The following is a 24,376-nucleotide window of genomic DNA, read 5'->3' as shown; positions in this document are numbered from 1 at the left end:
ACTGAGAATGTCTCTGACAGGCAGTGGGGGGATGGAGGGAGAGAAGGAAGCATTTGCAAATGCAGACAGTAGATGTCAAGCTAAGATCAAAGAATGGCAATTAGCCCAGTTCCACTTGTCCATAGAGTGCATGAGGGCAGCATGCTCTAAGGCAATGACATAAGAGGACAGAGTGAAATCAAGAAACAGAAAGTTACAGTTTGGCTGAAGTACAGAACCATAGATTTAGCTAAAAGGAACCCCAGTGGTCACACAATCCAACTATCATTTTAAAGATGAGAAAATTTCAGTCTAAAAAGGCTCAGGCACTTGCCCAAGTTAGGACTCAACCCCAGGTTCTCTAATTCCAAATCCAGGACATTGTCCATTACAGAGGTAGCTTATATGAAACAGGGTGGCATGACATAATGCCCAACTCCTATACTCAAATGGATCTGTGACCTTCTTCCCTTTAATAATTCAGATTACCCATCTAATGCCTGCTCTTCCTCTACAACTTTTCCATATCCTCCCTTAAATTCATCAGACTTTCCCTTGGAAGTCTTCCTTTCTCCTGTAATCAGGAGACCATCTGGGGACCACGGGGGCTATCCATCAACCTGTTGCCTCTTACCTTTGCCAGCCCATTTTATTTTTCTAGATAATTCCTCTGATGACTTTTTACTCAAGTTCTTTATAAAGCTATTCATTTGTTATTCTGCAGAATGCTCATACTCACCATGTGACCCTCCACTGCTTTCTATGTGATATTCTTTTTAGTTCCTTGGAAACTGACACTCCGTATGTCACGGCTATATAATACCAATCTAATACTGGTATTTTAAAAAATGGACTTTTGTTTGTGAAAGAAGTTTGGGATCACTAAAGGAGCTGTGCAGTTTCCTGAAGAAAATGTGACTCCTCCTCCTTTTTGATTATGGTACAACTTTCTAACCAGTTGTACAATCTGTCCCAGTCATACATACTGTCGGACAAGCTCTACAGGCCATCCATACAAATATGTATCATAACCTGAACAGCAGTAATTTTTCATCTACTTGGTCATTCCTAAGTGGATGGCCAGGTTAAAACTCTTTTGAGTGACTTCAAGTCTCCTCCTACAACTATGCCCCAAAAGCTATCAAACTATGCAAATTCTTTGACTTAACAACCTAGCAAGACCACTACTAGGTCTATACTCCCCAAGAAACCAAAGAAAAAAAGACCCATATGTACAAAAATATTTGAAGCAGCTCTTTTTGTAATGGCAAAGAATTGGAAACTGAAGTGATATCCATCAATCAGGAAATTCTAGAACAAGTGAAATGAATGTGATAGAACACTGTTGGCTATAAGAATGAGACAGCTTCAGAAGAAACCTGGTAAGTCTTGTATGAAGTGATATAAAGTGAAATGAGCAGAATCAGGGTAACAGTTTATATCACAATAGCAATATCACAAAGATAATCAACTTTGAAAGACTTTGTGACTCTGATCAATACAAGGACCCCACACACACACACAATTCCAAAGAAGTCATGATGAATCATCCTATCTACCTCCAGATGGAGAGCTGTTAGGCTTAAGAGTGCTGAAGCAAATTTTTTCTTTTTTTCTTTTTTTGAGGAACATGGCTTTGTTTGTTTGTTTTACCTTCACAATGGGCAAGGGAGAGGGAAGGAAAAGGGTGAGAAGCTGGAACTGAAAACAAAACTGAATTTTAACTAAATATCTTCCTTCGAACGTTGCAATATTCCAAGACTTGCTGAAATCAACCTGCTGTCACCTGCACACAAGAGCACCTAGAGAACCTCACCAACCATAGGGAATCCCTCTTCAACTTGGACTTTGTGCTTGGACTTTATCACAGCAATAAAATCTTTGATAAGCATACATCTTCCTATCTTATGCCTTGACTTGCCTAATGTTTATGATCAGAAAGTTACTGGGTATTATCTCTTTTGTTGTAAGAGTCAAGGAATCCTGAATGGTTTTTGCTATATGGAGAGACACCTTGTGGAAGAAAAATTTCAAGAAAGCATTTTGCTTGTCCAAATCAACACATTTTCACAAATAAGAAACAGTAAATACAGTGAGGCAGTCTCATCTAATAGTATAACAATATTATGTGAAATGATATACTGTGAAATATTGCTTGTAAAAGTCAGCCTGTTCCCTTAGTACTAATAGCCTCACATATGTCCTCTGCGAGATAATTCACTTATAACTATGTACATACTGGAAAGTAGGCATATCATTCAGTAGCTGATAATGCCTATTACCTCTTTCACTTGGGGGAGGTATCAATAACATTAGGATTTTTTCAATATTTTGGGTATCTTACCCCTTCCTCCTTCATTTCTCTTGGAGATTAATCCTTGAATGTCTTCACAATTGACACTTCTAGGATGGATCTCCTCTATCTATAAAACAGCTGCTTTTTCCATTTTATCTATTTAGTGGCATTTCTACATCCTTTGTAAGCACATCCAGAACTACAAGATTCAGAGTGAGATGGTTATACTATGCTTAATGGTGAAAACAATTTATGAAACGCCTTGAAGATCACTTCCATTTTTCTTTAGCTTATTGTCTCAGGATGACTTTGCTGAAAATATTTTAAAGCACAGTGAAGAAATAGAGAGTAAAAATAAAGTAAAAAAAGCTTGGTGAGACTAAACAGCAAAGTCATTCTGAATAAACTGCTCCTAAATTCCCATCATGCATCCTTACAAGTTTTTTTTCTTTTAAACATTTACCAGTGCTACCTTTGGCCACCCTATCTTTCTGCTTATCAAGGGTTTACTGACTAAGGCATCTTTTAGTTTGTTTTGGTCACATTATGGTAAATGATTTTCATCTGTTCAAGTTTTGTAAAAAATCGTAATTAATGTTAATGAAATTTAGATTGTTTACTACCCATTTCTTGCTAATGATAACATGTTTAAATAGATCAGGATTACGTCATATTAATTGCATGGCATATCATTTTCACAATATTGTTTTCTATTCTATCTTGCCTCTAACAGTCAATTTTCTGACTGCCACACAGCTGATTCAGGGATGTCTCCCACATCAATAGTTTTTTGGGTTTTTTTTCCCTATCTGTTAAAATTTAATCTAAAAGGTGGAGTTGTGAGGAGGGGATGCATTCCAGGCATGGGGAGGTAGGGATGGGGGCAGGCCATGGCATGAAGGCAAGAATATCATACATAAGCAAGAGAAAGAACATTTTGACTGAACCAGAAGGCATGATAGTCACTTAAGGCTGGAAAAGCAGGTTAGGGCCAGATTGTGAAAGACTTGTAACAGCCCAGGTGGTCAGTAATAAGGATCTGAAATGGGAAACTACAGTAAGGACAAAAAATGTAGTGAAAGAGTGAACTTGATGCCTGGATGTGGGTAATGATGGAGAGAGAAGATGATGGATGTTTTCAGCTCTGGCTAAGAAAAACTAGTGGGTACCATCTACTGAAACATAAGTTAGAAGGACAGTCAGGTTTGCAAAGTGATGAATTCAGGTTGAAACATGCTGAGTTTGAGGTGTCAATAGGACATCTCATGGGAGGTGTGCATCTGGGAGTCATCTATACATAAAGGAGTAGACTGTCCATGATGCAATTATAAGGGATAACAGGGCTGAAGGACGGAACCTTGAAAAGCACCTACACAGGAACCAGAGGTCAAGATGTTGAATTGTGGTTAAATTAGACCACTCAAGTTATCCTTCTCAAATTTGCAATGTGATTCTAAGAATTTACAAGTCTAAAGGGTCTACAAATTTCAAATGAAAAACTCAGAAAGACTTTAGCAGGAAGCTGTCATGGTTTCCTTCCTTCTTGCCAACTAATCCCCATCCCCTCCATTATCTTTGAACCAAGTGTGAATCGCAGTTCCTAGGCAGCAGTTACTGGTAAAACCAATGGAGAAGGCAATCACGGTGGGGAGAGTTGTGGTATATGCAGCTCGGTAAAAATATGTCTAATTTAGGAATATATGTATATCTTGAAGATGCAAAGATAAGTTTGAAAATGAGATCTAGGAATTAGCTTGTAAGTCCCTGTTCTAAACAATGTATACATTATTAGATTTCCTTCTTCCTTCTTAAAATTCATACATTCTTAAATTTTTTTATGAGAAGCAGTGTGAATAGTGGCTTCAAAGCCAGAAGACTCAAATTCAAGTGCCACCTATGACACAGACTGGCCATGTAACCCTGGCTGAGTCACTCTCTCAGCATTCTAGGGAATTTGCTAAGACTACAAATTACAGAGGATTCGTTGAATATGTTTCTGTATCAGAAGTTCCCTAAACCAATGACACCACTGGTCCAGTTTCTGTTCTATTTTTTGGTCTTCATTTCCAAATCAATCCTTCCCAGAGAAATATCCCTTTTAATGAATGAAGTGCAGTTAGTAAGCACTTGCTATGTGCAAGAACCATCCCTGTCCTTAAACAGCTGGCATCCTAATGAGGGAAATAGCACAGGTGAGATGGAGGTCCCCTTCCCACCACGTAGGCAAATGGCAAAGACTACGTGTGGTGACTGGACATGCCGTGGGAGAGATGGAACACCAGACTGAGAGTGGCACAAGCCATGGCCCAAGTCTCTGCCTGTGGTGATTAGACCCATGCTGAAATAAGAGCAACAGAAGCAATCAGAGAAGGAAGAGTGCAAGAATTGGTGCCAAGTGAGCCAAGTCCCCCAGAGGTTGGTAACTGTGAGTTACCATGAAGCCTAGTCCCATGATGAGCCCGTGGAGTGAATGATGCTACCCTTGTGCTCCCCCTTTAAACTCTGAGGTTTAACTCTGACCTTCCCAAACTACTATGTCTCCATGGTGTGCAGAGGTTGGAAATTTTGGAACCACTCCTTGGGAACCTGGGAAGAATCAGGAGGAGCTTTCCCCTTACATTTTCAAAATATTAAAGCTGAGCAAAAGAAATCACTCTGCCCTAACACATGGATCTCAGATGTGCTTGTAAGTTTTATTTTTCATGACGACCAGTCAGGCTATTGATCAGGACAGTAAACTGAGACTTTTACACAAACAGAAGAAAAACAAAAACAAGAAAATTAATGATTAGGAAAAAATACTCCTGAATAGGCTTCACACAGAAGTGGGATTCTATTAGACTGTGATCATTCCACCACCTACGTCACCACTGCAAAAGGAAAACAGAAAACTCAGCAGAAACCAAGAATATCCGGAAAGCCAAGTAGGGTCACTTGTCCCATTAGCTCAACCAGCCTAAGCAAGAAGGAACAGACTGTCTGCATGTCTAGTGAACAGACACTTCTGGAATCACACTGGGGCAGGAAAAGATATAATTGTAAAATCAAACTTAAAGGGTGGAATGTGGGGACTTAAACAGAGAACAGCAAATTCATGGCTCCCTTCACACGCTCTCTTCCAAGGGAACAGGTTCACTGAGGTCCTGAACTAGTAAAACTGCTATTTCTCTCTCTTTTTATTTTTGCTCATCATATATATTTAAATTCAGATAAGCTGAATGTTCGTACAATGGGATTCCACTGTGATTTATTTGCTTCAGCTTAATCTGAATGGTCCACTCTTACATTAACATACAAAAACTTTCTGGTAAGGGTGTGCCAGAAAAGAGTATCTCAAGAAAAAGAGATTTCCATAATAGCTCTGAAAATAAGCAAAACTAATGTTAAAAATTCTGTTCAATACTATAGTTTAATAACTGTATTAAGCAAGAGAGATGACTATCTACTTTTTACCCTGCTGTCTCAATAACAGGGTAAGACTAGGTACAGGGCTGGGGAACCTGCGACCTCGAGGCCACATGTGGCACTCTAGGTCCTCACGTGTGGCCCTTTGAATCCAAACTTCACAGAACAAATACCCTTAACATAAGGATTTGTTCTGTAAAACTTGGACTCAGTCAAAAGACTACATACAAGGACGTAGAAGGACACATGTGACCTCAAGGCTACAGGTTTTCCACCCCTAGACTAGGATATTTAATAAAAATAGTCACTAAGCAAAACTATCATTTTAGTAATTTTAAAACAGGTTAGACAGATGCAACAAATACCATTCACAGTTCTAATCCCTTGAAATCCTAGGCATTCCTGCTCTCCTAAAGAGAACAGAAAGTTGGCACTTTAAGGTTTTGTATAGATTCACACTGGAGAAAAATCATAGCTCTTTTGGATAATCTGTAGAAAATATTATTACATGTTTTTAACAGGGAACCTTGGGTTGAGAAAAGAGTGTCACTCAATTCTCTATCCCTGAAGGACCAGAATTCCAAAAGCTGAATAGGACCAGATCCCAATTAAGTGTTCAGATATGCTCGTTATCAAGATGTGCATCTTGTGATCCCACCACGTGGCGCTGTTTTCACCGATCTTTGCCTCACTTCATCAGAATACAGACTCCACATCACCCATCTCGACACAAACAGTCTTTAGCTGTGAATAATACTCAATTGTCACACGGCCATTCTCTCTGCCAAATCCTGAATGAAAGAAAGAAAGGCTAAGTGACTGGGGGTGATATATCACTTTATAAATGTTTTTTGACTGACAGTACTGTGCAAAATAACAAGTAATGCTCCAACATTTTTGTGGATTTCACTAGGACGCTTTGCCAAGATTGGTAGAGATCTGATCAACATGGAAATGCACCTTTGGTCTGTGAACTATTGTCATGTGGACAGAGGAAGTGAAAGTGAGTGTGTGTGTGTGTGTGTGTGTGTGTGTGTGTGTCTGTGTCTGTGTCTATATGTGTGTGTGTGCGCACACACCTCTGAGCTCTACAGTGCTGGGGTGCCAAAGGCCCTTAAGTGTTCCTAGGATTTTTCCTTTTTTCCCCTGTGATCCTTACCTGACATCTTATAGCCACCAAAGGGCAATTCCACCGGGCTAACATTGTAATTGTTAATGTAGCACACTCCAGCCTGAAGCTCAGCCACCACCCGGTGAGCCCTCTGGATATCCCTGCAGGGGAAAGAAACAATTATTTATTACTTTCAGAAATCGAAGTCTGCAACAGGTTTCAAAGGTTATTTAGCCAGGAAAATGAGTGCACAAGAAAACCCAGTTCTAAGACCTTCACCATTTGTGCAGAGTATATACGATGCTGGGTTTTATGGACTCACATCAAAAACCTTCATAAAAATCAATGGTGGCATATCCAGATGTGTGAAGCACATCTCCCTTTGCAAAATAAGTTCAATGTAGCTATAGCAGAGCAAAACCTGAGACCTATAAACTTATCCTGCTTAAAGCACAAATCCGAAAAAGGGCTTCCTGTGGCATCATGGTCCCTATGCACACAGCTCAGATGCACACTAACAATGGGGATTCCACCTCACCAACTTAATAGGTGGAATGCTGCAAATCTCCCGATCGTCAGACACACCACATAATGCCAAGTAGAAGAGGGTCATGGGAAACAGCCCACCCCTAAATAAGAATCATGCAGGTACCCAGGCTCACTATCTAGGTGCCATCTTTAACTCCTCACTCTCACTCTCCACATCCACTCTGGCATGAAGTCCTATCAATTCCACCTTCCTAACATCTGTTGCATACTCTCCTTCTCTCTTCTGACACTGTATGGACTATTACAATAGCCCTTCTAGTGGGTCTCCCTGCCTTATTCTTCCCCACTCCAGCCTATCAGCTGCCAAAGAGAAGGTCTAACCATGCCATCTCCTTATTCAATTAACTCTTGTGGCTCCCTATTATCTCTAGGATCAATTTTGTTTGACATTCAAAACCTTTTATAACTCACACCCCCTTTTCCAGTCTCCTTACACCTTACTCCCCCAACAAACCCTCTACAATCCACTGGCCTCTTGACTATTCCTCACACAAGATTCTCCATCTCCTGACAGTGGGAATGTGTTCTCACATTACTCCTGCCTTCTTTTACTTCCCTCAAGTCCCAGCTTAAATTCCAACTTGTACTTTAAAAAAGGCTTTCTTGGACTTCCCTCCCTTTAATTCTAGTGTCCTCTCTTTGTGGATTATCTCCAATTTATCCTGCATATGTCCTGTCTGCGAGCTCCTGGAGAGCAGGGACTGGTTTTTTTGCCTTTCTTTGGATCTCCAGAACATAGTAATTACTTAAGAAACGCCCACTGATCGAGTGATACACAGCTAAATAGCCTATCCTTGATCTCATGTTTACTAAGAAAATCATTTTTCACTCTGCAAAGTTCTGACATGAGTACTAAACTCTTGTCTCCTACTGATAAGTGTGGGGCATGAGAACCAAAAAGAAATGCCCCTGGAGGGCTGAGAACAGTGGCATTTGGACAGACTGCCCAGCCCCTCTTTTAGGGAACAACTTCTGACCTGCTGCCTGAAAAGCCAGGCATACCTTGTGAAGACACCAGCTGCAAGTCCAAAGGTGGTGTCATTAGCTCTCTCCAGGACCTCAGCCTCTGTGTCAAAGGGCAAAATGGACATAACTGGTCCAAAAATCTCTTCTTTCACACAGATCATGTCATCTTTGCAATTTCCTGCAAGCAAGCAAAATGTCACAAAAGCATTTTAGTGCAGTGGTAACAGTTCTTGATACCTGGACTTTTTTTTTTTAAATACTTTTGAAAGCAGTCTTTATTTACAGCTACATACTTCTTTATCTAATATGAAAATCTGTAATGAGTTTTATAAACTTATAAAACAGAAAAATGAAGGGCTAATTATTCACTTGATGATGAAATCCAATAGAGTTCCTTTGCAGTTAAGCTACCCTAATAGCATTACTGAACTTACACAGGCAGAAACACAAAGAGTGATTTAGACCAGAGTTTGGCAAACTATGGCCTGAGGGAGAAATCTGGCCCATCTCTTGCTTTTGCCAAAAAGTAAATGAATAAATAAATAAATACATAGAATTCCTAGCTCAACTACCACACAAAAAGCAAGACAGCCCAAAATGAAGACTGCCAGCTCCTGATTTCAATAGCACTCTCCTCACCAGACCTTTCAACCCAAGGGCCCTTCAATACAACCTATAGCACAAAAATTGCTACTGTCCATAATAAAGATGCTGCAAGATAAGTGCTGAATTAAGAGACTTTGCTACCCAGGAGAAATAATTAAATTATAATTAGTTCAGGTCTAAGGGATTTTTACAGTTTTCTAATACCTTGAAAACTCATAATCCATATGACAACTATTAACCAGAATATTTAATTAGCCAAAACACTTCATTATCCCACCACTCACAGCAGATAATAATGCATCTCATATTATCAGACTGTCCTGCCCTGCAGACCAGAACTGTAATACGATAAAAAGGAATGAAGGGGATGAAATATGCTACCCACCTCCAGATATGGTGTTATGGACTCAAGAGTACAGATGGAGGAAATTTTTTTTAAAGACATGGCTAACATGCAAATTATTTTACATGATTATGTATGTCTGCAATGGGTTTTATTTTTCTTGCTTCCTCAATAGGGGAAGAACAAAAGAGAAGGGAAAGAATTTGGACCTGGAAATAAAATAAAATTGAATTTAAAAAAATTTTTAAAAGAAAAGAGGAATGAGATGACAAAAGAGGAACAAAGCATTTAAGGAACAGGAAGGAAAAACTGGTCCAGTTCTTGTCTAATATATAACTCATCAAAGAGACCTTTAATCAGAAGTAAAAATGATCTTTAGTCACCCATGAATCTCAAGGGAATAGAAGCAGGATTAGGCTACTTCTATGTTAAGGACTTTTCTTAAACCTTAGTTCACAGTTTCTAACCATAAGCTGAGAATTTCATTAAGATGTGGCCTACTTTCAAGGTTAAATCGAACTTGTAAGATGCCTTCTGGTTTCTTTAAGTCCTTCTTTGAAACATACACAAACACACACACACACACACACACAAAATCACCACTCCAGAATTTGTTAAAAATCAGTTTGCTCTTATCTTTAGGACAAAGTATATTAACCCACCATAAATTTTTATCAGGTCCAGAAATACACGAGGCCACTAGTTAAGGCTATTTAATGCTGTGTAAGAGTACAAGGTCAGTTTATTGCGTTTAACTAAGACAAGATATCTGAACAGAAGAAAGAGGTGGGCAAGACAGGGCCTGAATTATCTTGTAAAGTTATATTCTAATCTTCCAAAAGCAGAAAACCAAAGTTCTTCCTTTCTGAGCTTGAAAATAACTAAATTGGATTCAGTGAAATAATGTTCCTATACTACAGTGGCTTCATGTTTTATCCTGGATACATTATTTAAAGCTTTCTTGTGTTATTCTCCTTACCCCTACTTCTCAGGGGTGTTGTGAAGATCGAATGAAATAATAACTGTAAAGCACCTATCAGCACAGTGCCTAGAACATAACAAGCACTAGACAAATATTAGCTGTTTTAATTACTATTATTCTTCTTCAATTTATATAAAGTGCTCTTAATTAAGGATGAAAACCTCTAAGGCAGGACCTGGCAACGTTGATATCGACATGTGTTAAACTGACAAAGCTCCTCGTGGCCCCCAACCTGTGGTACACAGGAGGTACAGACAAGACCAATACAACACAAAACACCAGGACCTTCAGCCATACGTTCCATTGTAGCACAGCATGCTTTAGAATATCACAAAGATTTGTTTTTCTTCATTTGTTACAAGGAGGACTTATTTTGAGGGAGTAGTTGGGGGAAGAAAGGGATTAGTGATGAGACAAGAAAAAAACCAACAAAACATTTTTAGAAAGAAACTAGAAACCAGAAGGAAGTTCAGCAGGGTTGGGATGACTGTTAAATGTAAAAACCAAGCCATATCAATAGACTCACAGCTTCATACTAAATTTTTTTTTTTTATGGTGCTCGTTGTTTATGGTAATACTCATGTTTGTTGATGATTTTCTAGTTTATAATTTTTTTAAAGCAGAATAAACTTCCATACAATGCCAGATTACAAGGGCAAAAAGACCTACCCAGTACACAAGGTTTCATGTAGTATCCATCTTTTAGCTTGGGATCCTCTGGAACATATAAGTCTCCACCACACAACACTTTAGCACCCTACAAAGAAAACCAATATTTACTGTATGTGAACACAAGTCCACAATGGGAAACTCTTCCCAGGCATTTCCAAACCATGCTGCCTATGCTTAGCAAGAGAGGACTACGACATGGAGCTCAGGAGATACTAGTCCTACTCCACAAAAAATACAGAAGAAAAGTTTTCAAAGATACCAGTGAACTTTACTGACCCTCATTCTTCACGATGACTTGTCCAAATCCTTTCCTCACTTCTCTTCAAGGAGCCAATTACAAGCCTGCCCCTCCTGCCCAACCCCCCAACACATAAACAGAAGATGCTTTCAGATTGCAATTTCACTAAGACTGAGGGGCAACCTCAACTTGACTCCCCTTTCCTTAACACTGGGCAGTATCACCCCCCATTCTCTCCACCATCTCTCCACTTCCTTTATCAGATCGATTTCCCTCTCTGTACCCTTGATACCACCCCTTCCTGCTTCCTTTACCACCCACGGGCTTCTTGCCATATGCCCATCACCACGATAAGGCCTTCCATTGCTCCGCATACTCTCTCCAGCAGGCAGTTCATGTCTCATCTTCCTTTTACAGCCAAACTATGAAAGTTTTCTGGATCTGATGCCTCCACTTCCTGATCTTCTGCAATGTGGCCCCCATACCTGTAGCTCCTGAAGCCATAGGCAGAGAACTCATTCGTGGCCTTAAGCACCAAGACCATCTTCTTTAATCTGCCTATGGCACCTAAGGACCTGAAAAGGACCTCAGGGACCATCTCATCCAACCCCCCTCAGTTTACAAATGAGAAAAACTGAGCCTTGAGAAGTTCAATAGCTTACCCAAGGTCACACAAACAACAAGTACAAAGGCAGGATTTGAACCCAAGCCCTTGGCCTCACCCTCTACTCACTGCCTCGATGGCTTCTTGCCCTCTACCATATGCACTAAGATGGGTATCTGTCTCAGGTCTGTCCTTGACTTTCTTCTTTCACTTTGGCAATGCCAACAGATACAGGGAGTCTAAAGGAAGGGAGACTTCAGCAGCACATAATCTCCCTATAGAAGAGACTGCTCTTTGTTCTGTCTTTGTACACATTACATGTGGCATGTATTTAATAAATGTTTGTTTAACTAGAATGGGGAAGATGATGACTTTAGTATGGGCCAAGTTGACCTTGAGATGCCAATTAGATATATGCATAGATAGAGATGTCTGAAATTCAGTTGTAGATGCTCAAGAAAGAAATTAGGGTTGGATGTACAGATCGAGGAGTTATCTGTGGAAAGAGATAACTGAACCCATGAAAGGAGATGAGAACATCAAGTGAGTAAATGTCAAAAGAAAAGGCGGGGGGGGGTCCAAGGCAGAGACTGGAGGGCAGACATGCTCGGGCATGTAGGAGATAAAGTGTGTACCCCAGCTAGATGGCAGAAAATATACCTGGTCGATATTCCAGTATCAAGCACTTTCATCATCCCCATTTTAGAGATGAGGAAAATGAGGCAGAGAGAAATGGAGGAACTTGCTCAGTCAGGAAACCAGTGTCTGAGGCTGGATCTGAACTCAAGTGTTCCTGACTCCAGGTGTGGCACTCCCGACTGCACTACCTCCCTGTAGGGCATGCTGAGCCTGCTGATCCCACAGGAAGACAAGAATCAAATAAACGGCAAGGACCTATTTCTGGTAAAATTAGCACAGAGGGCGTTGATAGGGTAAAGGATGGTTTGGGTTTTAACAGCATGTTTCCTCTGAAAAGTTAATATGTTAAAACCCTTCTACCATCTGCTCCATAATTTCCTTTCAGAAAGAAACCACATGGGTAAAATTTCAGTTTTTCAACTAAATGGATTCTGAAGGAAGCAAGAGATCTTCTACAAACAAAACCAGAAATGAGAAAACAAACTGAGTTTGGAGGCCTCGATGGAAGGCTTTCAGATTATACAGGGTAATTAATGAATAGGACTCCTTCCAATAGCACGAAAGTCAGGAAATCACATTACTAGAGGGGAAAATAACACAGGTAGCATAGGGACAATTTCCAAAACAAGAAATTCTTGTCCTTACCTCCAAAGGGCATACATGCCCTCCCTGCCCCTCTTGAGGAGAACAGTACAAGGGTACATCCATCTCTCCACCCTAAACAGAGCCTGCACTTCATCAGAGTAGGCTGCAAATAACCACAACCCCAAAGATTCCTGCCCCACACCCTGTAACCAGATGTCCTGGAGAAGAACAGCCCTCCTTACACTGTTGGTCGCCCTCTACTTCTGAACACCTGTAATCCTTCCAGCATTTCCAAGTTCTGAGATAGCTGAGGACAAAAGAGTATAATCTTGCTTTACGTGTACAGTTAGAAAGTTTCCCCAAAACAAAGTCCCAAAGCTCCAACCTGCTAGGATTTTGTTGAATTCTAATTCTATCATTTAACATATTACATTATCTACTCCTCCAAGTTTCCATCATCCCTAAGCATCAACCAATCAATAAGCATTTATTAAGCATCTACCAGGTGCCAGGTACTCCAGCACTGCGCTAAGCACAGAGGATATAAAAAGATGTGTCTTATTTTAACAAGTTTACTCTGGAAAGAGGACCATGAGATACAGAAATCTCATAGCAGCATCTCATTCTGAAAGCAATATAGGATAAAATGTAACACTGACAGAGAAGACTACACAAGTCTTGCTCTCATTAATGTTTATGATCAGGAACGTTAATGTAGATTATTAGTTGCCTGGAGGCAGTGCCATCTAGTGACAGCTCTCCAAAGTGCTAGGTCAGAAAACAGGAAAAGAGGAGTTGGGACAGGACATCATGTACATTTGCAGGGGAAAGAATCCAAATGAGGCCAATTTTGTCCTCCCTGGGTAAAGAACCAGGCTGGTGAGTTGTTCAGACTCGGAAGAGACTGAGACATTTTGAGATCCAGCCCCAAAGGAAGCCACCATCAGAGAGAAGGAAGTCAGAGAGTGAGCAATAAGGGAAAATAAGATTAAAAAAAATAAACAAAGATCTCAGGAAGAAGAAAACTTAAAAACTTTGAACATAAGAAGATAAATAAACAGTGTATGGGGAAGAATGCTTTATAGGCTTGGATTAGCAGCCAGGTAGAAATAAATGGATAAAAAAAACAAATATAGTAATACATAATAAGAAAAATGAGATCCACACCCTCCTTACTTCTTACCTGCTTCTTTGCCTGTTCAATGAACCCCAGGACACGTTGCAGATGTGGTCGGTTGATTAGGGGACCCATTCTTGTGTCTTCCAGAAGGGGGTCCCCAATCTTTATCTTTTGCGTTTGTTTTACTACTTCTTCTGTGAATTTATCCAGAATTTCTCTTTGCACAAATACTCTTGTGCCATTACAGCAAACCTAGGGTGGGGAGAGGGTGGGCGGAGAACAAAACACAGAACATAAAGTGTATTTTAAAAAAACTCTAAAATATGAAAAGCCTAAGGTCAAAAATAAGGGTTCTTCCTACCCCTGAGCATTTTCCAATTATATAGCTAACACCCAACTAAATACATGGTCCTTTTCAGATACAAGCCCATTCTACTCAGAATATTATTATTTGTCTGAGCTGAGATGTTTGTTATAAAACCATCATCACAAGCATATCACTCCTGTCCTACCACCTCATACTAGCTATTTCAGGTTGGGTTTTGGGGTTTTTAAAATATTCTGTAGTAGTAATATGGGGTATGGGGAGGGGACAGCAAGGAAGAGTTAGTAAATAAAAAGATTAAGAATCACAGATATCTCTTAAGTCACTTAGCTCAAATCTTGCTTCTGTTTCAGTTCTAAGGAGAATTGTTTTTTGAAACTGAAGGGGCCAAAAAATTTTTTAAAAAGAGCTAATAGGAGGTCAAAATCCAACATAAACAGGGAGAGAAAAAAAAACACCCAAATAGACTCTTAGCCACAATAGTGACAGATATGACTGCTGAGCTATTTTAAGTAACCTTTGAAACAAGTGCTACAGGACAAGAGATGAGCAAATGTCCCAATTTTCAAACAAAATCTGTAAAGTATTAGTCAGTGAGTCTGACTTTAATTCCTGGCAAAATTCCTGAGCATATTATTATAAGGATAGGTAACAAACATCTTTAATGTCTAAGAAAGGATGTATTGATCACAGAGTCACCCTAGCTTCAGGCCTGATAAGATTCATGTCCCTTTTTTGACCAGGCTACAAAACTGAGTAATGAGGGTAATACTGTAGAACTGAGAAAAAATTGTAGAAGAGAATTGTTAAAAAACCTTCTCATGCTACTTGTATGGACAAAATGGAAAAAAAATGACCTTTGAAATAAATGGTTCTGTGTCGACTTGTAAGAAGTTCTCCAGTGGGGTGTCCTAGCCTCCTTGCTATCTGGCATCTTCACTAGTGATTTTGATTTAAAAAAAAGCATAGATGGTAAATCTGCCAAATTTTCAGATGACACAAAACTAGGAAAGATAACTAAGAAAGAGATGGCTGGGACTCAAAAAAATCTTGACACAATAGATGTGAAGTATGTGAAGGTCTGGGATGCTGATGGAAAATTAATTTGTTCTTCTTGGCTCCAAAGGGCATAATGAGGAACAATAAGGAAAAGTCATAAGGTTAGAACAGAGGTGGGGTGAGATGTCAGGAAAAGCTTCTAGTTACCCAGAAGTGGAATGGGGAAGCCTTGGAAGGCAGAGGATTTCTCCTCACTAGGGACCCTTTCATCCAAGACTAGATGACTACTTGTATGAGTAATATAGAGAAAATTCTAATTTCCTTACTGGCTGGGGTGACATGACCTCTGAGTTTCTTTACATTTCTGAGATACTATGATTCTGTGACTTAATCCTATTAAAAATTAAATACTTCATAGCTATTTGTCTCTGAAGATAAAGCAAGTCAACATCTAGATTTCCTCCTCCCCTCCCGAGACAGGAGCCCAACTACTGCCCAGCTGTTCCCAGTACAGAAGTGCCTTTGAATTCTATCAGTGCTCCTTTTCATGGCGAAGCTGCATACCTCGCCTTGGGTGAGGAAGTTGGCCATCATTGCTCCTTTCACAGCATTCTCTAAATCACAGTCTGAAAAGATGATGAGGGGAGATTTGCCTCCAAGCTCCAGGGTGACAGGTTTGATGCCTTGAGAGGCCAACTCCATGATCTAATACAACATATAAAATTCAGGAAACAATCATCTTACCCCTTCCTCCCTTCACTGGCCTCCTGCCAAGCATCATCTCCTAGGTGTACTGGCAGTTGGTCCTCTAAGCCCACAATGCTCTCTGAAGCCCCTGACCTCGGTGTCCTAGAATCCTTGGTATCCATCAAGGCCCAGCCCAAGTCCACCTTCTTCAGGAGCACTTTCCCAGGCCCCCTCACTGCTAATGTCTTCCCTCTGAGATCCCTTCCCATTATACTGCATAGATCTTCTCCCTAGTTATCTAACTTTTATCTCCCTTCCTGCTACCTCCCCCATTGGAATAGGAGCTCCTGGAGATCAGAGACTGTTTTTCCCTCTCTATATATACCTAGCACTAAGCAAAGTTCCTGGCATATAGTAAGCACTTAACAAATGTTTGCTGAACAACTGTTTTTAAGAACCAAGCTTACTTAAAAATACATCCTTTTCCCACTGCTGCTTGATACTAAATATTTATTAAATTTCTAACTTAGGACAGAAAAAAGGCTACATGAATATGCATGAATAATTTAAAAGTCTTTTTACAATTACTAGATGTGTGATGGGCTGGAGGTCAGATCACATATTAAGGTGGGAAGGAGGTTTATTTAAAAAATGCATTTTAAAACTCTTTTCTTCTCAGGTCCCGGCCACTAAACACTACAAAGTACTGTTTATGCTCTGCAATATTAAACTTGTCCTCTGACACATACAAACAGAAGGAGATAATGATTTCCACCTCAACTTGGTCCTGCATAAAAATACCATTTCAACCCCACCAGGAGTCTGCTGACTGCCTATCTTCATACCATTTTGATAAGCTTAGACTTTCAGCCAAAGAAAAAATATTAAATCAGTGGATAAGAACTTTAGAAAATATGCTATGTTGGAGAGACCACAGCATCTAATTATGACTAACATGTGAGCCAGGTCCCTGCTACCCAAATACGCTTCTTAAGCACCTTCTTGCCAGTAGGCACACTCCCAGTGAAAGAAACTTTGGCCACATCACGATGCTGGCATAGAAACTGGCCTGTGGCAGCTCCACCTTGCACCACATTGAAGAGCCCTGGAGGTACTCCAGCTTCGGTATAGATTTCGGCCAGCAGCAACACTGACACAGGCGTGAACTGAGAAGGCTTAAAGATCATGGCGTTACCTGCATATCAAACAGAGGGATAGCTCTGGTTGAGAAGGATTAGCAGAGAATGCTAGAAATGACTCATGTTAATTTCCAAGACTACATTTCACTTTTCTTCCACATTGGTTCTTTCCATTTAGCTTACTTCCCCAAAAAAGCACAACACTCTTCCTATTTACTCCCTTCACTAACCAATATCAACTTGAGGACCTGGCTCAAATAGGGGCCAGACCCTCTCCTGAACTCCACCATCAACTGCAGCTATCACCATCAGTATAACAAACTCCAAATGTCTAAAACAGACCTTATCTTTCCCTCCAAACCATCCCCTTCTGCCTAACTCTCCTATTTATATTGAGGGCACCTCTACCATCCTTCCAGTCAACATCCCTAGAGTACTATTCTACTTTTCCCTCTCATTCAGCATACAAGGACTAGAGAGTAAGCTCTCAGTACATGCACCAGTTCCCCCACTTACTAAGTTATATATAGTAGACATACATTCAATAAGGACTTACTGATTTAACTTGAACATGCTATAGTGGCTCCAACCTTACCACAAGCCAAAGCTGGGGCAGACTTCCAGCTAGCAATCTGGAAAGGGTAGTTCCATGCTCCGATTCCAACACAAACCCCAAGAGGTTCCCGTCTGGTGTATCCAAATGATCCACCAGGCAGCTGGATATGCTCACCTAAGGAGAAACACAAAAGGGAAGATACAACTCCATTCTCTTCCCAGAGATATAACTACATTCTCCCCAACATAACACCTCCTTGGTCAGACTGGCTCCTTGATGTTCTTCCAGCATAATAACATGCTCATTCCCACCACCCCATTGTCTTTCCTTGTGTTGGTCCAGTGCACATGTTCGTCCTAACTCTTCACTTAATCAAATCCCACCCATCCTTCAAAACCTAGCTCAAATCTCACATTACCCACGAACCATTCCCTGATAACTCCAGTCTACACTAATATCCTTCCTTCTTGGCTAAATATGACATTTTGCATGTGAAGATGCATATATGTACACATACATACATGTGTAAATACAAACCTATGTATGTGTGAATATACATACATGTATAAAATGCATACACACAGACAAGAAAGAAAAAAGGAAGGTGGGAGAAACATGTACATTCTGGAACTAAAAAAAGTCTGTCATTTCCTCTACTTCAGATAGGTAAAACCTGTCTTTCCAACAGGATTGCAAAGTTCTTGAGGGTAGGAACTGTGGTACACACTACTTTTGTATCTTACGTAGTTCTGGCCACATAGTGAATAATCAATAAACACTTCCCCAAATACTGAATCTCAATGATGACAATGGCTAACTTCAACTTAATCCTCATTTCAAAATCCAGCTAACCGTATCTTTTATTAAATAGAAGAGGTCACTAGAATATGAAGAAGGAAGCTGATTTATCCAAATTTAGTAAATGAGTATAGAGTAGAACCAGAAAGATCACTGCAGATAATGAGTCTGAAGACTCTCACACTCATCATTAGCAAAACAATTAACATTTTCCTGGTCAGATGGACCTGGTCAATCAAAAAGTGTTCAGAGAACACAGACCACTATACTAGACACTAACATCTAAGAAGCTTTCAGAGTGCTAATGTGTTGGGCCACAGCACAGGAGACACCAGTTTGAAACCACTAAACCAGTTAAGGGTTTCTCCAACAAAGGTTGAATACTGAACTCCCACTGCTATAAATTACCCCAGAATTATGGCCTGAGACCCCAGTGCCTAGTCAACAGCATGATCTTACCTGCCATGGAACCAGCCAAGCCTGCATAATACTCTAAGCACTGCCAAGAAGTATCAATATCTAACTGAGCCTCAAAGATAGATTTCCCATTGTTGATGGTCTCCACAGCAGCTATTTCATCCTTCCGTTCCTTCAGGTAATGAAGAAAAAACAAATTAGGAGCACAACACTTTCTGAATGTACTGCCAAATTATGCAAAATGAACAAGATCTTTAGTTATTGCAATTAAAACACTGTCACTGGAAGAGAATGGAAAAAGTGATAACAATGACTAAGGGGAAAAACAGAAACACAACTATTATCCAATAGTTAGCCCTCAGTCTCCCTCCCCAAAAAGACTTGTGGGACTGACATAAAATTCAAAATTTCATTTCAGGGTCTGTTAGGAAGAGAAGGACTAGTAGGAAGAATCTATTCAGATCACATGTGTGTATATATGTATGTGTACACACATACATATTCATCAAAAATTGTAAGAGAATTAAAAAAATAAAATAGCCTGGTTCATAATTGATACCGCAATATTCATAAATATTAATCCCTTGAATTCCATCCAAAGGAATTGAGCAGGTAGGATTTCTTCCATCATGCTTGGCATATAACACTCATCTGGAGTCCTATGCATACTCATTCCTCAGGGATATAAAGGAAAGCAACAAAAATGATAACCTTTTGAAAAACAGGCCCTTCAAGAAAATGCTAAGAAGAGATTTGTCTAAAAAGAAAACCTTACTTTGGTACTCTGGAATGTAGACAGATACAGTACAATGCAAAATGAAAGACAGGATGGACAAATTGAAACAAAAGAAATCAGGCAGCTCTCTAGTGCCCTTTGGGTGTTACACTGTAACACTTAGGAGACTCTAATATTATTCTGACTCACAGGCAGATAACCTCATTGAAAGAACCCCAATAACCAGATCCAATCAACCTGTTCCAATATATTCTCTGAAAAACACTGGAGAGTCTGATGTTCATTTTTCACGTCTTACCCTTCTCCCTTCCCTCAGGGCAGGCCCAAAAAACTCTTGGAAGGGAATAATGAAAACACACAGTTAATTTGAAAGGTACATCAGAATAGCATGTTCCCTCTGTAATGAATTCAAGACTGATACTAACTACCGATCAACAAAAGCCCAAACCTGGTGGATTTGGAGGGTTCTTGAAAAAAGAACTAATCGTTTTCCTTTGATTCACATTACCATCAACACCAAGGTCACTTCTGTTTTCAGCTATGATTCTCTTATCTCCAAAAGATCTGTTTGGTTTGGGGGTTTTTTGGTTATTAGTTTAATTTTGAAGCTTTTCTTCCGTGCAGACTGCTATACAGAGGAATCTCTAATATTGTTCTAACAGACCCTTCACCTTCCTTACAGAAATTTCACTTTCCTATTCCTTGTTTTCATCACATCAGTTGTTATGATTTCTCCCACATACAATTCCCCTTTGAGCCTTTGCTTTCTGTTACCATTCATTTCTGCCCTCTTACTACACCAAGAGAAGTCCTTTAACTAACAGACACCAAGGCTACCTCTTGTCCTTCCCTTTGAGTATGTACAAAGGCATCTAGCAATCCTGGTCAGCAAAAAATGTGCATCAATCAACAGGGTTATCGATTCAGTCGTGCTGTTAATTATCAACATTGAGAATAACTGGGTTTCTCTCACCACTATTATTTACTCAGTTGATAAAAAGGGACTTTGCTGCTTTCTAATAGATGAAACAATAATTGTCAACTATAATAAAAGAAGTCTAAGTAGTACATTAAAATTAATTTTAAAGTATTTCAAAAAGTAATTTTTCTAAGTATCAAACACTCACTAGTCTATGATGAGCCTGACCAAAATGCTGCTCAGACTTCTCATCATAGTGTTCAGGAGAACCAGGGTTGTTAAAGGTTTTACCAGTGGATCATAACCTCTGGTGGGTTTTAGCATAGCAAAAAGATGTCTAGTCCTACATTCCAAAGGACCAGCCCAGCTAAATTTAGAGAGGTTTATCAATTAATTGGCCACCAAGGTGATGACTATTTTTTGGTCATGAAAACTGTGAAATTATTCACAAATCCATCAAGGGCTTTCCGCTTACATTAATAGCAAATTCCTACAGAAATCAGGGATTGCACATCATTTTGAATGCTATGTAAAGCAAATTAAACCAAGAATCCTTATTATCTAGAAAACAGGGCAGAAGAATATAAAGAATGAAAACATATCTAAATCTCATGAACAGATTCAAGGAGACAGGAGGTTAGAAAAAAAAGTTAAAGGGCCACTGAGGGTTCAATGAAATTAAGAGGGAAGGAGTAAAGAGCATAAAACAAAATTAAAAAATAAACACACTACAAAGATGAATTCCTGTCAAACAGAGATAAACTAAGTTTCTGAATAAAGACCCATGTATAGCCTTACATGATCAGGTAAGCTAGGCAGATGGTACTTCCTCCCAAACTTTATTACATGTCATGGAATTTCACTTTAGGGCCAAGGCATCATAAAGAACCAACTGAACAGTTCCAGGTAACTTTCTAAAGGGGACAATCCTCTAAAAAGGAATAAAATCAACATACTCTCATTATCCTGGCAGCTTCCAGAAGGATTCGGGAACGCTCCATGCCTGATTTTTTTCTCCATATTTTAAAAGCAGCTTTTGCACTCTGAACTGCCAAATCTACTTCCTTCTCTCCAGAACAATGGAAAGTAGCTATTACTCGGCCTAAAATGGGAATAAAAAGAAGAGATATTTCCAATGTAGACAGTTATGCAAGGAATTCAGTTAGTTAGGTATGTGCAGTAGATGCAGAACTAGGCCTGCAGTCGAGAACCCATGAGTTCAAATCCAACTTCATACTCCCTAGCTGTGTGACCCTGGGCGAGTCACTTCACTTCTTCTGCCTCAGTTTCCTCAACTGTAAAATGAGGATAATAACCACACCTACCTCCCAGAGTTGTTATGAGAGTCAAAGGAGATAAAGTGCTTAGCATAGTGCCTGGCACATAGTAGGTACTTAATAAATGCTTATTATCTTCATTTTCCTTCTTTCACCAATGTTTCAATACCACCAAAACAGAGGATCTTATAACTGTACAGGATGCAATAATTAATCTCATCCTTTACAGTAAATTTCTATTTACTCAAATAGATATGGGACCAGTATATAACGTACCGACTTGGGAAACTACATATTAACATTATGTTCCACTGTATTTTATTTCTTTAGCTATAGATTTTCTCAATTACATCTTATTTCCCAATTTTTAATTATTTTAAATATTTCTCAATTACATTTGGTCCACCACAAGTCAGTCTGACACCTATGTTTTATAGCACTAAGTTCATTCTATGACCTCATCAGCAGAAAACCAACTTGTTTGATTTTTCTGATCCCACAAAAGATTACCTAAGTGCTCCCCACCCTCTCCGAACCACTTCTGGACAACTGTCATTTACCCTTTCCACTAAGTCACTTACTCTACTAAATTGGTATTAATAGTTATTAGATTAGATTAATCAGGTTACCAGTCTCATCTAAATTTTGCATCTGCCAGGCCATTCCTCAGCAAGCAGTAACTTAAAAAAGATTTTAAAAAATGATTTCCAACAAATATTGCACAATCCCTGTGGCAAAGAAACCCTTGCAGTCAGCACAAAAGGTGAGACTTCACAGAGTGATTACTAGAATCACAGATCATCATGCTTATCCAGCTCTACTACTATTTCTCCTCTAGTGGAATGTGATGAGAGTAGACCTCATGTTTTTCTCTTGCCTCCCCTCTTTATCTCACCACTAATAGGTCTTTTGCTTGCCTCTTTTATGAGAGATAATTTGCCCCATATAACTTCTCCCTTTCTCCTCCCAATATTTCTCTCTCACTGCTTGATTTCATTTTTTTTTTTAAGATATGATCCCATCCTCTTCAATTCACTCTGTACACTCTGTCTCTATGTATGTGTGCGTGTGAGCATGTGTGTGTGTGTGTACTCCCACCCAGTACCCAGATACTGAAATGTTTCAAGAGTTACAAATATTGTCTTTCCATGTAGGAATGTAAACAGTTCAACTTTAGTAAGTCCCTTATGACTTCTCTTTGCTGTTCACCTTTTCATGGTTCTTCTTCATTCTTGTGTTTGAAAGTCAAATTTTCTTTCCAGCTCTGGTCTTTTCATCAGGAAAATTTGAAAGTCCTCTATTTCATTTAAAGACCATTTTTCTCCTGAAGTATTATACTCAGTTTTGCTGGGTAGGTGATTCTTGGCTTCATCTACTACTATTTCCAATGTATTCTTCTGCCCTCCACATGAGATTACAAGCGTAGAGTGTCTTGTAAACTTTAAAGTTCTACGTAAAACGATAGCTAGGGCAAAATATACATTGGCCAAACCAGCAGTTGGGATCTTCCCTTCCTAACCAGGACCAAGGAATGAACTCTGTCCCCCTCACTTCTTACACACTGCTGAGTCCAAAAGTCTGGTCTCCAGCCTCAGGCTTCCAACTGGTTCCCCCCACCTTCACTCCACCTCCCCCAACAAAGGTTACGGTGGACTTGGGACCCTGGTAGGGCACCTAGGAAGTTGGGTGGGAAGTGGAACTGAACCTGGAATCAACAAGACCTGAGTTCAAATCCAGCCTCGGACACTTATTAGCCGCTTGACCCTCGGCAAATCACTTAAGCACAGTCAGCCTCAGCTGAAAAGGGGAGTAATTAAGGTGAACCGGATGGAGGCGAAGGTCAAGAGACAATACACTAAAGCGTGGAGTGTGTAAATAACTCCGAATCTGCATTATACTGTGCTGCCGGTCATCTTTATCCTAGGAGGGTAGTTGGGAGGGCTGTTCTACAAGTCCGGCTTTAACAATGCTCACAACCCGCTCGGAGTCCTGCAGAGATGCTGATGAGAGCGGGGGCTGCGGTTCGTCTGGGCCCAGAGGAGCCCCTTCATTTTAGAGATGGGGAAACTGAGGCCGGGAGAAGTCCAGAGACTTACCTGAAGTTGGTGAAACCGTATCCTCTATTTTCCTCTCCTCCCCCCTTCCTCCCCCCGCTCTCCCGCCCCTCCCCCTTCCTCGCTCTCTCACCTTCACCCCTCCCTCCTCCCGCTCTCCAGCCCCGCCTCCTTCCTCGCTCTCCTTCACCCCTCCCCCCCCCACTCTCTGCCCCTCCCCCCTCCTCATTCCTCCCCTCTCCCCGCCCCAGAGTCACCCCTGTGGCCGGTTCGTCCGCCCCTTCTCCGTGCGGGTCGTCGGCCGGGCCTGCCTCGTTTCCCGCCGCGGTAATTGAGGGGCTGCGAGACCGTGAAGCTGCCCGTGTTCATGGCGG

The 24,376-nt window shown here is 40.3% G+C and overlaps 1 protein-coding gene across 2 annotated transcripts; it reads right to left on the bottom strand.

The window, feature by feature from the left end:
- Positions 1 to 4,949: 4,949 nt before the first annotated feature.
- Positions 4,950 to 24,292, bottom strand: ALDH9A1 (aldehyde dehydrogenase 9 family member A1). Of its 2 annotated transcripts, XM_072648761.1 has the most exons (11): positions 24,264 to 24,292; positions 21,628 to 21,775; positions 19,059 to 19,188; positions 17,841 to 17,975; positions 17,105 to 17,301; positions 15,984 to 16,124; positions 14,159 to 14,347; positions 10,907 to 10,994; positions 8,343 to 8,484; positions 6,840 to 6,952; positions 4,950 to 6,471 (listed from the first exon to the last, which is right to left on the bottom strand). In XM_072648761.1, the coding sequence occupies exons 2-11, from the start codon at positions 21,670 to 21,672 to the stop codon at positions 6,377 to 6,379; spliced, it is 1,275 nt and encodes a 424-aa protein (XP_072504862.1). In that variant the 5' UTR covers positions 21,673 to 21,775; positions 24,264 to 24,292; the 3' UTR covers positions 4,950 to 6,376. The 2 variants fall into 2 exon arrangements, with proteins under 2 accessions (XP_072504862.1, XP_072504863.1); XM_072648762.1 differs by lacking the exon at positions 24,264 to 24,292 and having other exon boundaries at positions 21,628 to 21,790.
- Positions 24,293 to 24,376: the final 84 nt, after the last annotated feature.

The sequence above is a fragment of the Notamacropus eugenii genome, chromosome 2 (assembly GCF_028372415.1).
Source record: "Notamacropus eugenii isolate mMacEug1 chromosome 2, mMacEug1.pri_v2, whole genome shotgun sequence".
Taxonomy (NCBI): Eukaryota; Metazoa; Chordata; class Mammalia; order Diprotodontia; family Macropodidae; genus Notamacropus; species Notamacropus eugenii.
The sequence above is the reverse complement of the archived record's forward strand: the minus strand, read 5'-3'. Positions and strand labels throughout refer to the sequence as shown.